The sequence below is a fragment of the Anabrus simplex genome, chromosome X, assembly GCF_040414725.1.
Source record: "Anabrus simplex isolate iqAnaSimp1 chromosome X, ASM4041472v1, whole genome shotgun sequence".
In the NCBI taxonomy this organism is placed as follows: domain Eukaryota; kingdom Metazoa; phylum Arthropoda; class Insecta; order Orthoptera; family Tettigoniidae; genus Anabrus; species Anabrus simplex.
Window position 1 is genome coordinate 165,791,506 of NC_090279.1, and position 14,218 is coordinate 165,805,723.

The window sequence follows — 14,218 nt, forward strand, 5'->3', positions numbered from 1 at the left end:
GGGTCGGGTATTTTAACCTTCATTGCTTAATTCCAATGGCTGGGGGGCTGGGTGTTTGTGCTGTCCCCAACATCTCTGCAATTCACACACCACACATAACACTATCCTCCATCACAATAACACGCAGTTACCTACACATGGCAGTTGCCGCCCACCCTCATCGGAGGGTCTGCCTTACAAGGGATGCATCCGACTAGAAATAGCCACACGAAGTTATTATTACCTATACGGCGTCAACTCGAAAGACCTGCACTAGGCCTCTCCGAACGTCACACGCAAAAAAAGAAGAAACCCTTAGCCCAAAATTCCCCCAATCTTCAATTCCCCCACCTTAAATTTCTTTTACACCCAAACAGGGAGTGGATGGCCTGCCTAACCACAGGTGGTTATCGAAGATTTCATTGTGATGATCGTCATTGAAACACAAACTTTTCCAACAATTTTGTTTCGTTTTAAAGGGATTACACGAGGACAATCGTGATATATTTATTAGATGAAGTAATTTTGATGCACCGTTTTATAACTGATTTACCTGATCACTTCGAGAATCCCATCCGCAATGATGAACATTTCTCTGGCCACTTCTCCTTTTCTGCAGATGAGATCGCCTGGAGTAAAGATGTACGCCTTCATCTTGAGTACCAGATCGTGGAGGAACTCAGGTTGGCACTCCTGGAAAATTGTTACCTGCAGAAGAAGAAAGATAATCACACATCTCGTAGTTTGTAAATTTGTTGCAGTACGTGATATTAACGGGGAGTTTTAACATCAGGTATGCCTGTGACACTGTCCTACTTTCAACCAATCTCCAAGATCTTGAGGCTGAATATAAAGAAGACCAAGTGGATGGTTGTAAGTAGGAAAGAATATGGTATTCGGGATAATCTCAAAGCAGGAAAGGACCTATCGCGAAAGTGGCAATATTTAAACCTGGGATGTCACATTAATGATGACTGGCACCTTTCTCATGAGATCCAACGCAGACTTGAGCGGTCCAGAGCTCCTTTTCGGAAAATCAGAATACTTTTAACAGGCCCTGACCTTTACATTACACTAAAGACATGACTACTCCGGTGCCACATTTTTAGCATCCTACAATACGGCGTTTAGACATAGATACTAACAGAGACCATATGTAAGAGATTGCAAGCATTTGAAATGTGGTCGTACCGAAGGATGCTGAAGATACCTTGGACAGCTAAACTGACCAAGATAGAAGTTTTGCACCAGAAATCCTCATTACCAAGGAAGCGAGAATTCTTTGATCATATGATACGAAGCAGTAAATACCACCTTTTACGAGTAATACTCGAAGGGAAAATGAACGGAAAAAGTGGTCCGGGGTGAAGTTGGACATCGAGGGTCCGCAACTTGAGCCATTGGTTTGGGGTAGCGAATGTTATTCTATTCAGAAAATCTATCAAAAAACAACAGATCATCCTACTGAGCGCCAACGCTCTGCGAAGACATGGCACACGAAGGAGAAAAAAGATACCCTCTCATATTCATGTTAGAAACACCCAGACTGAACGCATATGTAGATTATTATTGTTTGATGCAGCCACAGTAAACCTCCAGATCTCTATGTAACTAACGCATTCTGCATCTTCTGAGTGGCCAAAAACATGGGAAGACACTGAATGTGATGTTAATAACGAGTTTTTCTTCCAAGAGCCCTCAAAATGGCAGCAATACGCGAGGCATCGACTCTAAAAGATGTTGGAATCATTCTGGAGGGATCTGGACCCAAGCATCTTGCACTGCTACCCACGTTGGTCTCGTGTAGTTGGTGCGGGGTTCATGGAGCTTACCCCGGCATCGAGAGCATCCCATACATGGTCAAATGGATTAAGATCGGGGGATCTGGAGGGCCAATCCATGGTCTAAACTTCACTGGAATGCTCCTCCAACCACCTGCGTGCCCCCACAGAGCGGTGCATGGTGCATTGTCCTGTTGAAACATGACATCTCCATGAGGATACTCTTGGGCCAGAAAGTGATGCAGATGGTCTGAAAGAATGTTCACATAACGTGCACCTGTCAGCATTCCCTGTATCCGGAGACAATGGGTTATAATTGCGACCATCAGATCACCGCCCAGACCAGAACGAAGCCACCTCCCTCCCCTACTGGACACAAACTTGTTGACACGCAGGATCCACAGCTTCACGGGTTATACGCCACACTCTCACGCACCTATCAGCTCGATACAACTGAACCGGGATTCATCGTACCATACCACATGTCGCCACTGTTCCATGATCCATTACCGATGTTCGCGGGCCCATGCACGTCATTGAGCTCTGTGTCGAGGTGTCAGCGAAGGGACACGAGTTGGTCGTCGGCTGGTGAAGCTTATGCGGTGCAGATGCCTCCTTACAGTCCTGGTAAAAATGGGGTCCTGACTCCCAACATTCAACTGGGCGGTGATCTGACTCACAGTAGCCCGTCGTGTGCCCAGTATGGTTCTGCGGGTGCGACATGATGTCCGTTTCTTAAACACCTGTGGTCTCCCCGTGCGGCGGTTTACACGGGTGGTAACATTATCTCTGCGATATTGAAGATCTACCCTGGACAACCTAGGAGACCCGAATTCGCGTGTACTCTCAGCAATGCTATGACCCATGCGTCGTGCGCCGATGATCATCCCACGTTAAAAGTCTGTTAACTCGCGACCTGTTGCCATCTTCACGACTCTGGTGTCTGTGACAGACTGCTCAGCTACGCCGCAGCTAGCCGCAACGCACAGGGCTCATACACGGCACATTTTCTAATGGGACACACTCAGTGTATATTTCGAATATTCACCTTCCACTACTATTCCTTCGCCCTACACTTCAGTGCTGGGTGTCTCAAGATATTTTCTATCAAACCAGAGAGTAGAAAACATGGCATTTGAAGAGTTAAATGGATGTTGCCTTTGGTCTATAGACAGTATTTCCATGTGTAGTTTCTGCTCATCATCATAGAGAATCTGTTATCCATATAGACTCAGATGAGTCGGGGAATGTACGAACTTGTTATACACACTGTGATATTAAAAATATTACAACCCCGAGACATGTATGTTAATACGTACAGCACAATCGTAGTCTCCACTGATCTGAATTTAGGGTAGTCGCTCAGGTTACGGATTCCCTATCTGTCATTTTCCTAGTTCTTTCTTAAATAATTGCAAATAATTTGGAAATTTATTGAAATTACTGGTAAATTATTCCTGTTCCTAAATCCTTTTCCTCTAAAGGAATATTTGTTCCAGTTTGTATCTTCATATTGTGATCTACTTTTAAAAACATCACTCAAATTTATTCGTTTACTAATATCATTCCACGCCATCTCTATAATGACAGTTCTCCTTTCTTCCAAGTCTTCCCAGCCAAAACTTCGAAATATTTTGGTAACGCTACTTTTTTGTCTCAAATCATCCAGAACAAATCGAGCTGTTTTTCTTTGGATTTTTTCCAGTTCTCCAATCATGTAATCTTGGTGAGGGTCGCATACACTGGAACCATACTCTAATTGACGTCTTACCAGATACTTATATATAAAGCCCGGATTTTCATGCAGTAACAGGTTAGATTGCAAACTAATTTGGTTAATAGGAAATGTTGGCCACCCGCTCTTCCATAATGTAGCAAGAGTAACATCAATTATAGCGGTTTTGATGGACCGTACCCCTCACGTTTATGCAAACCCCATAGCATAATCATTGTGAAGTTTGACTATACTTGCTGCTCGCTTCAGTAAGTTTGCATTCTAACCTATTAATGCATAAAAATCCGGACTCTGCATATACCTTCTCCTCTACATCCTTACTACTCCTTATTTTATAATCAATTTATTTCATAACTTAAATACGAAATCTAGAAGGTTTACCGTACTGGATAATATTTGTATGTATATGTACAAGGTACTTAAAAATTTGGATCTAATTACAGAGTCAGTAACCACAGTTCGATGAATCAGCATTGTTGACGCTCCCTGGGAACTTGGGTAAGTCATGTGTATATGAAGAGTCGAGTCTGTTTGATTATATACGTCAGGAGGAGCTGGAGAGGATGTTGGAGGCCTACAAAAGGATGTTTTTTAGATAATATCCTAATACATTTCTTTTATGTTTCGACCAAGTTAATTTATAACTGTCAGCTTCTTCAGTGTGTCGAAGCTAATTCATGAATATATAAAATACATTTATAAAGTATGTGAAAAGGAAAACATACGGTAACAAAATTATACCTGAAAAAATAAATCAATGACATGTTTTGTTATGGTTAAATGGTTAGCGTGCTGGCCTTTGTTCCAGAGGGTCCCAGGTTTGATTCCCGGCCGGGTCGGGGATTTTAGGCTTAATTGGTTAATTCAAATAGCTCGGGGGCTGGGTGTGTGTGGCGTATTCAGCATGAGAAATCGTCCTAGGTAGGGCCCTCATCTTCACAGACATGCAGGTTGCCTAATAGTATACTCCCTTCTCTATGGGGCATAGAAACTGAAAGTACTTATGCGACCATATTTCTGTACGAGTGCGATGGTGTCAAGCAATTATGGTATTAACTGGCAGAACGATACCAGGTCATCGTTGTATTATTATTATTATTATTATTATTATTATTATTATTATTATTATTATTATTTTCTTTCTTAATCCGTTGACCATCCACGGTTGGTTTTCCCCTCGGACTCAGCGAAGGTTTCCACCTCTACCGCCTCAAAGGCAGTGTCCTGGAGCGTGAGACGTTTGGGTGGGAGGATATAACTAGGGAGGAGGGCCAGTACCTCGTTCAGGCGGCCTCACCTGCTATGCTGGAAAGGGGCCTTGCGGGGAATGGGGTATATTGGAAGAGATAGACAAGGAAGAGGAAAGGAGGGGCCGTGGTCTTCAGTTAGGTATCATCCCGGCATTTGCCTGGAGGAGAAGTGGGGAAACCACGGAAAACCACTTCGAAGATGCCTGAGGTGGGAATCGAAAGCCCTCTATTCATTTGACCTCCCGAGGCTGAGTGGACCACATTCCAGCCGTCATACCACTTTTCAAATTTTGTGGCAGAGCCGGGAATCGAACACGGGCCTCCGGGGGTGGCAACTAATCACACTAACCACTACACCACAGAGGCGGACATTATTGTTATTAAAATAAATCGTAGCTGTAGTTACTCAGCAGTGATTCCCGAATAAATTAATTCTCATCCCAAGTTTGTAACATTAAATGTTACATTATAGTACAGTTATCAAGGTTATTATTATTATTATTATTATTATTATTATTATTATTATTATTATTATTATTATTATTTCTTTATTTCTTTCTTTCTTTCTTTCTTAATTCGTTTATCGTCCTGAGTTGGTTTTTCCCTCGGACTCATCGAGGGATTCCATCTCTACCGTTTCAAGGGCTGTGTTCTGGAGGGTGAGACTTTGTGTTCTCTATTGGAAACCATTCAGAATAGGGTAGGGCCATGATTTTTTCGCATTGATTTTTTGAACGATTTCGCGAGGAGGATACTAATTTTCGCGTTCGGAGGATACAACTGGGAAGGAGGACCAGTACCTCTCCCAGGCGGCCTGATACGTACAGAAAATTGCTGTGTCGCTTTAATTTCGCTTTAATGGAATTCTAAAATTAATCAGATCCTAACCAATAGAAAAAAGAAAAATCTTTATCAGAAAGAGGTCTTAGTAAACCTAGTCTTACTATCACTGATCGTCGATTGTTGATGTTTAGTTGATAGACTTTACATACCTGGTACATACTTTTGAAGCCATTTCCGGATTGCAGGGTCGTCTACCTTCTCCAGCGGGATGTTGGCTTTGAGTAGCATCGCTGTTGTTTCGTGAATAAATTCTATTTTTCCACTTTCTTTTGCATATCTAATGAGAGTTCTATTGTTCCCTGCCGTTTCACTGTTGGAGTGCTAAGTTCACGTTCTGTACGTTCCTTATTTTTAAAACAATGATTTGACACAGTAGCTTTTTTCTCCCACTCGATACGAACATTACAACATTTATACATTAAAATATTGCTTTCCGAAACGTATAAACCTCCACTCGCAAACTCTTTTAGCTCTGCTGTGCACCGTAACACTTGTCGAGCGACCCATCTTCGCTACTCTCTGTGATAACTTTCTTAATTTTACCTGACCACGAAGCCGAAATACACCAGTCAATTGTGCTGCTTGTAGACGTCATTAGGGATTCCAGGATTGCACAATGCCGTGGGGAGACAGGCTGGGGTGGGATTACCAGGTACTACAAGAACAACATTCCAAACATTTCGTTTGGCAAGAAGCCTGGAGCCAACCCCTTTTCTTTGATGCCATGTCTTAGATTTTCCAGAACATTAATGATAACATATTTCTTTCCTGTTGATGAATCTTTCTTCGCTCTTCCCTTTCTTTTCAAACATAATCTTCGAACAAAATGTCAGGTTCGTTATTAACTACAGATTTAGCTGTAATATCGCGCTTATCGCGAAATAATTTAAAATGGCCTTATCGCTTTAATTCGTGAACATAACATCCATATTTTCTTAACCAGAAACATATGATTCGTAAATATCGCAAAATCAATTCACAAAATATTTTTGTCGCGTTTATCGTTAATGCGAAAAAAATCATGCCTCTAAGAATAGGGCATATGTCCATATGAAGTTTCTGTCTTCAAATGATCGTTCTTGTCATATCTCTGAATATTGAAATTTCTTCCTTGGATACCTTGTAATTATTAAAAAATCTGGTATTGTGGGTTCATAAATAGCTTTGATGATGATGATGATGCTTATTGTTTAAAATGTCCTAACATCTAAGTTCATCGGCCCATAAATAGCTTTCTTCTCCTGGTCAACCTGAAATAGTTGTGTTATTGAAACTTCATTATTGGGCCAATAATTTTCTCGACTTTAGATTGATTAGATCGATTAATCGCAATAATGTCCTGAAAAGATCGTCCCGTAACGATTTTTCTATACGCATTGACGTTTACATATTTTCATGTTATTTCAATTTCGTGATATTTTAGTAATTCTGATAAACAGAAGTGTACTGAAAATAAAAGAACGGTCTGGGATAAAAAAAAATACGATCCGTGTAGAATAGTTCGAAATTAATTACGTCACTTCACAACTGAGCGCTCCTAACAATTATTGTGGATATGCAACCCGCTACACACATGCAAAATGTCGATGGGAATGCCGCATCCTGGCCGCTAATTCTATTGATCTCACCCCATCTCCCTTGCTCCACGCCCAGCCCTATTGGCACACAATAAAAACTACCCTGTATTGTTTTTAGGATCCATAGAGTGTCATGAAGAATGCGTATAATATCCTGTATGTGTGTCGCATTTCTATTGTTGTCTGATTTCACGGCTCGAATAAAGATGTCACGTTAGTCTAAACACAGTGCAGTCGGGTTCCTTAACTGAATGGTCAACCTTGTTGCCTTCAGTTAAGATATATGATTTATTTCACCTAGAAAAATTAGACACACTTAACCAGAACTGTTAATGTACAAGAAACATAAAATCTGAACCTAATTTCTACCCTAAAAAGTCAAACCGCATGGCACAACAGCCCCGCAGAGCCATGTCCTATCAAGCGACCACTACTCAGCTGTATGGCCTGCAGATTTCGAGGTACTGTGTGGTCAGCACGACGAATCCTCTCAGTCGTCATTCTTGACCCTCTAGACTGGGTCCACTATCTCACAGCCAGATAGCTTCTTAATTTTAATCACTAGGGCCCGGATGTTTATGCAGTAATAGGTTAGAATGCAAACTTACTGAAGCGAGTAACAAGTACAGTCTACCTGCACGACGGTAATGTTATGAGGTTTGCATAAACAGTAGCGGTTCGTCCCATTAGACCCCCTAATGTTCATGCAAACCTCATAACATTACCGTCGTGCAGGTAGACTCTACTTGTTACTCACTTCAGTAAGTTTGCATTTCTAACCTATTACTGCATAAACATCCGGGCCCTAGTAATCACGTAGGGTGAGTGGACCTCGAACCAGCCTTCAGATCCAGACAAAAATCCCTGACATGGCCGGGAATCAAATCCGGGTCTTCAAGGTAAGAAGCAGACACTCTTATACTCCACCGCGAGGCCGATACTAATTTCTATCCTACTGTACTAAAATAATTATCCTATACAGAAACATCTTATATACCACATAATGTACAAAACGGCCACACTGCTTCCTAAATATAATGATGATGTAATACCTATGTAGAAATTTACATGAATAATAATCTTTCTTTCTTAATCCGTACTACGTCCAGGGTATCGAGGGATCCCACCTCTACCATCTTAAGGGCAGTGTCCTTGAGCGTGAGATACTGGGTAGGTGATACAACTAGAGAGGAGGACCAGTACCTCGTCCAGGCAGCCTCTCCTGCTATGCTAAACAGGGGCCTTAAGGTGGGATAGGAAGATTGGAAGGGATAGACAAGGAAGAGCGAACGAAGGGGCCGAGGCTTTAAGTTAGGTACCATCTCGGCATTTGCCTGGAGGAGAAGTGGAACATCACGGAAAACCACTTCGAAGATGGCTGAGGTGGGAATCGAAACCCCTCTACTCAGCTGACTTACCGAGGCTGAGTGGACCCCATTCCAATTCCCGTACCACGTTTCAAATTTTGTGGCAGAGCCCGGAATCGAACCCGGATCCCCGGGGATGGCAGCTAATCACACTACCCCACAGAGGAGGGCAATAATAATAATAATAATAATAATAATAATAATAATAATAATAATAATAATAATAATAATAATAATCCGTCTGTGTGGTGTAGGGTTTAGTGTGATTAGCTGTCATCACCGAAGGCCCGGGTTCGATTTCCCGCTCTGCCACGAAATTTGAAAAGTGGAACGATGGCTGGAACAGGCTCAACTCAGCATAGGGAGGTCAACTGAGAAGAGGGTGTTCGATTCCCATCTCATCCTTCCTCGAAGTGGTTTTCATGATCTACTACTTCTCCTTCAGGCAAATGCCGAGGTGGTACGGCCGCTTCCTTCCCTTTCCCTTGTCTATCCCTTCCAATCTTCCCATACCCACAAAAGGCCACTGTTCGGCATAGCAGGTAAGGCCTCCTGGGAGAGGTACTGGTCCTCCTTCCAAGTTGTATCCTCCAAACCCAAAGTCTCACGCTCCAGGACACTGCCCTTAAGGCGGTAGAGGTGGAAACCTTCGCTGAGTCCGAGGGGAAAATCAACACTGGACGGTAAACGAATTAAGAAAGAAAGAAAGAAAGAAAGAAAGAAAGAAAGAAAGAAAGTAAGTAATAATAATAATAATAATAATAATAATAATAACCTTGATAACTGTACTATAATGTAACATTTAATGTTACAAACTTGGGATGAGAATTAATTCATTCGGAAATCACTGCTGAGTAACTACAGCTACGATTTATTTTAATAAAAATGTCCGCCTCTGTGGTGTAGTGGTTAGTGTGATTAGTTGCCACCCCGGGAGGCCCGTGTTCGATTCCCGGCTCTGTCAGGAAATTTGAAAAGTGGCAAGACGGCTGGAATGTGGTCCACTCAGCCTTGGGAGGTCAACTAAATAGAGGGGTTTAGATTCCCACCTCAGCCATCTTCGAAGTGGTTTTCCGTGGTTCCCCACTTCTCCTCCAGGCAATTGCCGGGATGGTACCTAACTAAAGATCACGGCCCCTCCTTTCCTCTTCCTTGTCTATCCCTTCCAATATTCCCATTCCCCGCAAGGCTCCTTTCCAGCATAGCAGGTGAGGCCGCCTGAACGAGGTACTGGCCCTCCTCCCTAGTTATATCCCCCCACGCAAACGTCTCACGCTCCAGGACACTGCCTTTGAGGCGGTAGAGGTGGAAACCTTCGCTGAATCCGAGGGAAAAAAACCAACCGTGGATGGTCAACGGATTAAGAAAGATAATAATAATAATAATAATAATAATAATAATAATAATAATATTAAAACGATGACCTGGTATCGTTCTGCGAGTTTATACCATAATTGCTTGACACCTAGAAGAAGAAGAATTAGTCTTTAAGAGGGAGAATTTAAGAAAAGGGGAGGAAGAGAAGGAAAAATAGCAATTGGCAGTGAAGAAGAAAAGGATGTACGAAAAGCAGAAAAAGAAGGGGAAGAAGAAGAAAAGGGGAAGAAGAAGAGTCCAATCGTCTTTTATTTTCCTTTCTTCAGTCTTCTTCTATTCCTTTTTCATCGTTCTTCACTTCCAATCATTTCTTCCCCCCCTCCATTCTTTTCTTCTTCTTCTGAAGTGAGCTGAGCTCTCTTGGTAGCTGGCAGTGAAAGTGTTAAAACTTGTGTGGTTTGGTATCCCTCTGATGCCTTACTAAAGAAGGTTTCTATTTAAGACTGACGAATATTTATACATATAAATGACTCTTCCCAAGGAACCCTTTGAAATCTACATACTTTACAAACATTGATCTCAGTCTGTTTATGCTAATTTACGAAAATATCTTTGCTCATGTTCTTCTGTCAGATGTATTTCCAAATTAAAACGAACTGGTGTCACCAGCTGCAAGATAATATTCAACTAGGGATCTTTTAATATCATTTTATAAAAACTGAATTGGTCCAAGGACTGATCCTTGAGGGACGCACATTTTCATATCAAGCTGCCTAATTTTAAAACGTAGAAGTTAAGATATAACTAGTTCTGTATGTGAAACATTTCTTGCAAAATATAAGAAAAAGACTTTTGACTCTTGTATATTATCATTTCAGTTTATGAATCTCATATTGTTATTTGTCCGCATTGTCTATATATTATATACAAATGCCTTTGAAGAAAGAAAATTAAAAATCCACCTTAGTCAGTACAAGTCATATTTATTAAAATGAAAATACATTATGATAAATATGGTACATGTTTAAACCATCATTAGGCGTTCTTCAGCCACATAATTAAAATAAAACAAATTATGTAAAGAAAACTGTTTAAAAATACTTCTTAAAAACAAATGAATTATTGTGTTTTGTTGTTATGTTCGTTGTCATTTGTGTCAATTCTTAGTACCTTGCATATTATTTGTATATTCGTATAAACTTTTCTTACGTTAAATTTGTAAATGCGGGATAGTTTCCGCTTCTACAAGAGTACTTTTTATTAGAAGTCTTTAAACAATTTTTCCTTACATCATTTGTTTTTCTTCATTTTATTTGTCATTGCATTTTAATTTTGTGAGTTAGAGAAAGCCTAATAATGGCCGAAACATGTACCATTTTTTAAATCATAAATTTTTATATATTTATAGATATGATTTGTATTGACTAAATGTAACTTAAAAGATTCCTTGTCTGTCAAACGCACAAATAAAACGTAAATATTACACTATATCATACCTGTTAGAACACATTAATAAAGAAGGAATAGATATACACACTATTAAACAAAGAATGACATGTTTCGTGCTTCAAAGAACATCATCAGATTCTATCAAGTCACACTCAGATATTTAGAATATTTATGTTTGTTTCTGTTTAGTAATTAGGAATTTAAAATCTTGAACTTATCTTAATGCTGGAGTGGAGACAAAATTCCAGATTTCAAGTTCCTAGATATTAAATAGAAATAAACATATATATAATAGTTTTGTCTGTACATTGCTCAAAATTTAAAAAAGAATTGCATTTCTGTATCGGTCGTGTTCACAGTATCAAGGAAATGCAGTTTAAAATTTTTCGTAATTTCTGTGTGTGTCTGTATGTATGTCACGAGAAAACAGCTGATGAGAATTTAATGAAAATCGGTATGTAAAGTCGGAGAATAAGGAACTACAGTCTACGCTATAAATAATTTTATAAGATGCCCTAATATTACAGTCATAAGAAAACTAAATATGGACGCCTACAATATAGAAATATCATAAAATTCATAAAAATAACATTGTATTGACCATTGTTTGTTGTGATGTGTTTTATGTCTCCTGCTGCCACTTATCTCCGATAGATGGGATTACTCCTAGGTACCGAGTAAAACAGCCTGCCTGAATAATGGCGGCAAGTAGCTGGGGAGTTAGATCTCTCTCTTCTTTAGCATGCCATTCCTCTGGTTCTTACATTTTCTGATACTGCTGGTACATAACACAAACCCTACTCTGAGGCACTGATTAGAAAGAGCAGTGTGCGCATTTTACGGAATGATGGCAGAGGAGTGTTCGCGGCTGTCTGGAGCCTGGTCATTCTAGCACTGGAACTTTGGACTGTTAGATCAGCAGCGTAGTACTAATCGTTATAAATGACAAAATGTGCGATAGAGGTGTGGCAAACGGTTATTTTTGTGTAACTGCTACATATGTCACGGCAACAATAAAGTAACTTTGAAAAGTAAAAGTTTAAAATAACGTACAACGCAATCACTTTTTATTGGTCACTGTCTGGTCATGGCTTAAAGCTTGTCTGTGTTGCGAAGTCCCATTCATTCACTCGCACATGCGCGCACGCATCACTACACTGTTGAAAAAGTCGGTGCAGCAAAACACGCATTCCTATTTGCTATAAAGTTAAGGAGAGGCAGACAACGGATGAAATGAGAAGACAATATAGCGTCTTTCCTGAAATCTAGAGGAGTGAGTTTAATAATGCTCCGATCAAGGATAGAAGACAAGAGAACATGATGATCTGTCTTCCAAACCTCGATACAAACCGGTACAAGAGGATCGATTAAGCAAAATAATGTCACGTTATCTACAATATCAATATAGAAAGTTAGCATACTAATTTATTTATGGTACAAGAATAATTATACGGATGAAACTTATAATAATATTATAATGTAGGCAGCCCTGCGCGATGTCTGAGTCAACGATTACCCCTAAGCAGTTGAATATGTCACAACAGTTTACTCTTTAATTACTAGATGATGGCAGCGACTTAAACATATACACTATAGTGTATTTGACTTCAAGAAAATCTCCTACGAAAGCGCTCTCACTTGGAAGACATGCGTACTATCTGAACTCTGAAGGTCACATTCTGTGTCTGTAAGCTGTTCCTAGTGACAGTTCCCACTTCCCAGTTACTGTTTTCACTAGTACGTTATTCTGTTGTCTTTACTCGGTAACCAGTTATTTTTTGTCCTCGTTACATTTGTAACAGTGACACGCATGTAATTGTGACAAAGTAACTGCTACGTTATTTTTCAGCCATCTCATTATGTGCGAGTATTTTATATAACATTGCTTTTAATCGCTGCATTCCTACAGACGTCTTTGTAATGACCTACGTAGATTTGAGTTGGGAAATCCACAAAGATAATATTTCTGAGAATTCCGTAGCGAAGCACAGATACATCAGCTAGTTATCTGAGTGTTACTTGATAGAATCTGATGGTCCTCTTTGAAGAACGAAACATATAACAATTATGTCTATTTTTATTTCTTGTTTAATAATGTGTTATTTTTACAGTTATGTTATATAATAATATTTACATTGAACTTGTGTGCTCGATAGACTGAAGAGCTGTTAAGTTACATTTCACTGGTTCTACACTGGGAAGTATGGCTTCCTTCTTAACAAATTGTATTGACTATGCTAGACTTTTAATTTATTCTTTCTTTAAAGTAATGTTAACATTCACACATGTCTGCTAGAAATAGCATTATTGTCGCCTTGGTTAGAAACTAGCGACTATGCTACTTGGCTTGATCAGACACTCACTCATTCTATTTTTTAACAGAGCGTACCTGTCATACGGTACACATATTGAGTACAACATTTTCGCTTACAGCAGCTCGAGTTTACCTGCCGGACACAGCACCTCTCAAATCCAGTCACGGTTCCAGGGGATATTGGATATTGGATACAACGCATCACAACGGCTGTCCTGTAATAATGACAGTTTCATTACCCACTAGATAAAATTAATGACTACCACGATTCTCTTCACATCCTCGTTCATACTGTGTTGTAGTGCCGAAAATTCATTGAGTCAAAATTTGAGGAACGTACCGTATTTCCAGAGAATCTTAAATCTTATTTTCTTTTGTTCATTTCTTAATGGAATAAGATAAACTCTTCTAAAGCACTAAGATTCCACCCTACAAAGTATTTTTATTCGAATTGCTGTATTTCCCTGTTAAAATGACATAAAATGCTGCTATTGCTGGACCTTAATTAAGGCCACGGCCACTTCCTCCCCAATCCTAGCCCTTTTTCCATGGGCGCCCGCAGGATCTTTTCCAGAGGGGAGGGGCATTAACAATTTTCTTGAATAT

General features: G+C 40.0%; 1 protein-coding gene across 1 annotated transcript in view; it reads right to left on the reverse strand.

The window, feature by feature from the left end:
• Window positions 1–14,218, reverse strand: part of LOC136886748 (uncharacterized) — a 595,319-nt gene that overhangs the window by 41,575 nt on the left and 539,526 nt on the right. The window contains exon 12 of the mRNA XM_068230940.1: window positions 533–687. Coding sequence (XP_068087041.1) covers window positions 533–687 — 155 coding nt within the window. The remainder of the gene's footprint in view (window positions 1–532; window positions 688–14,218) is intronic.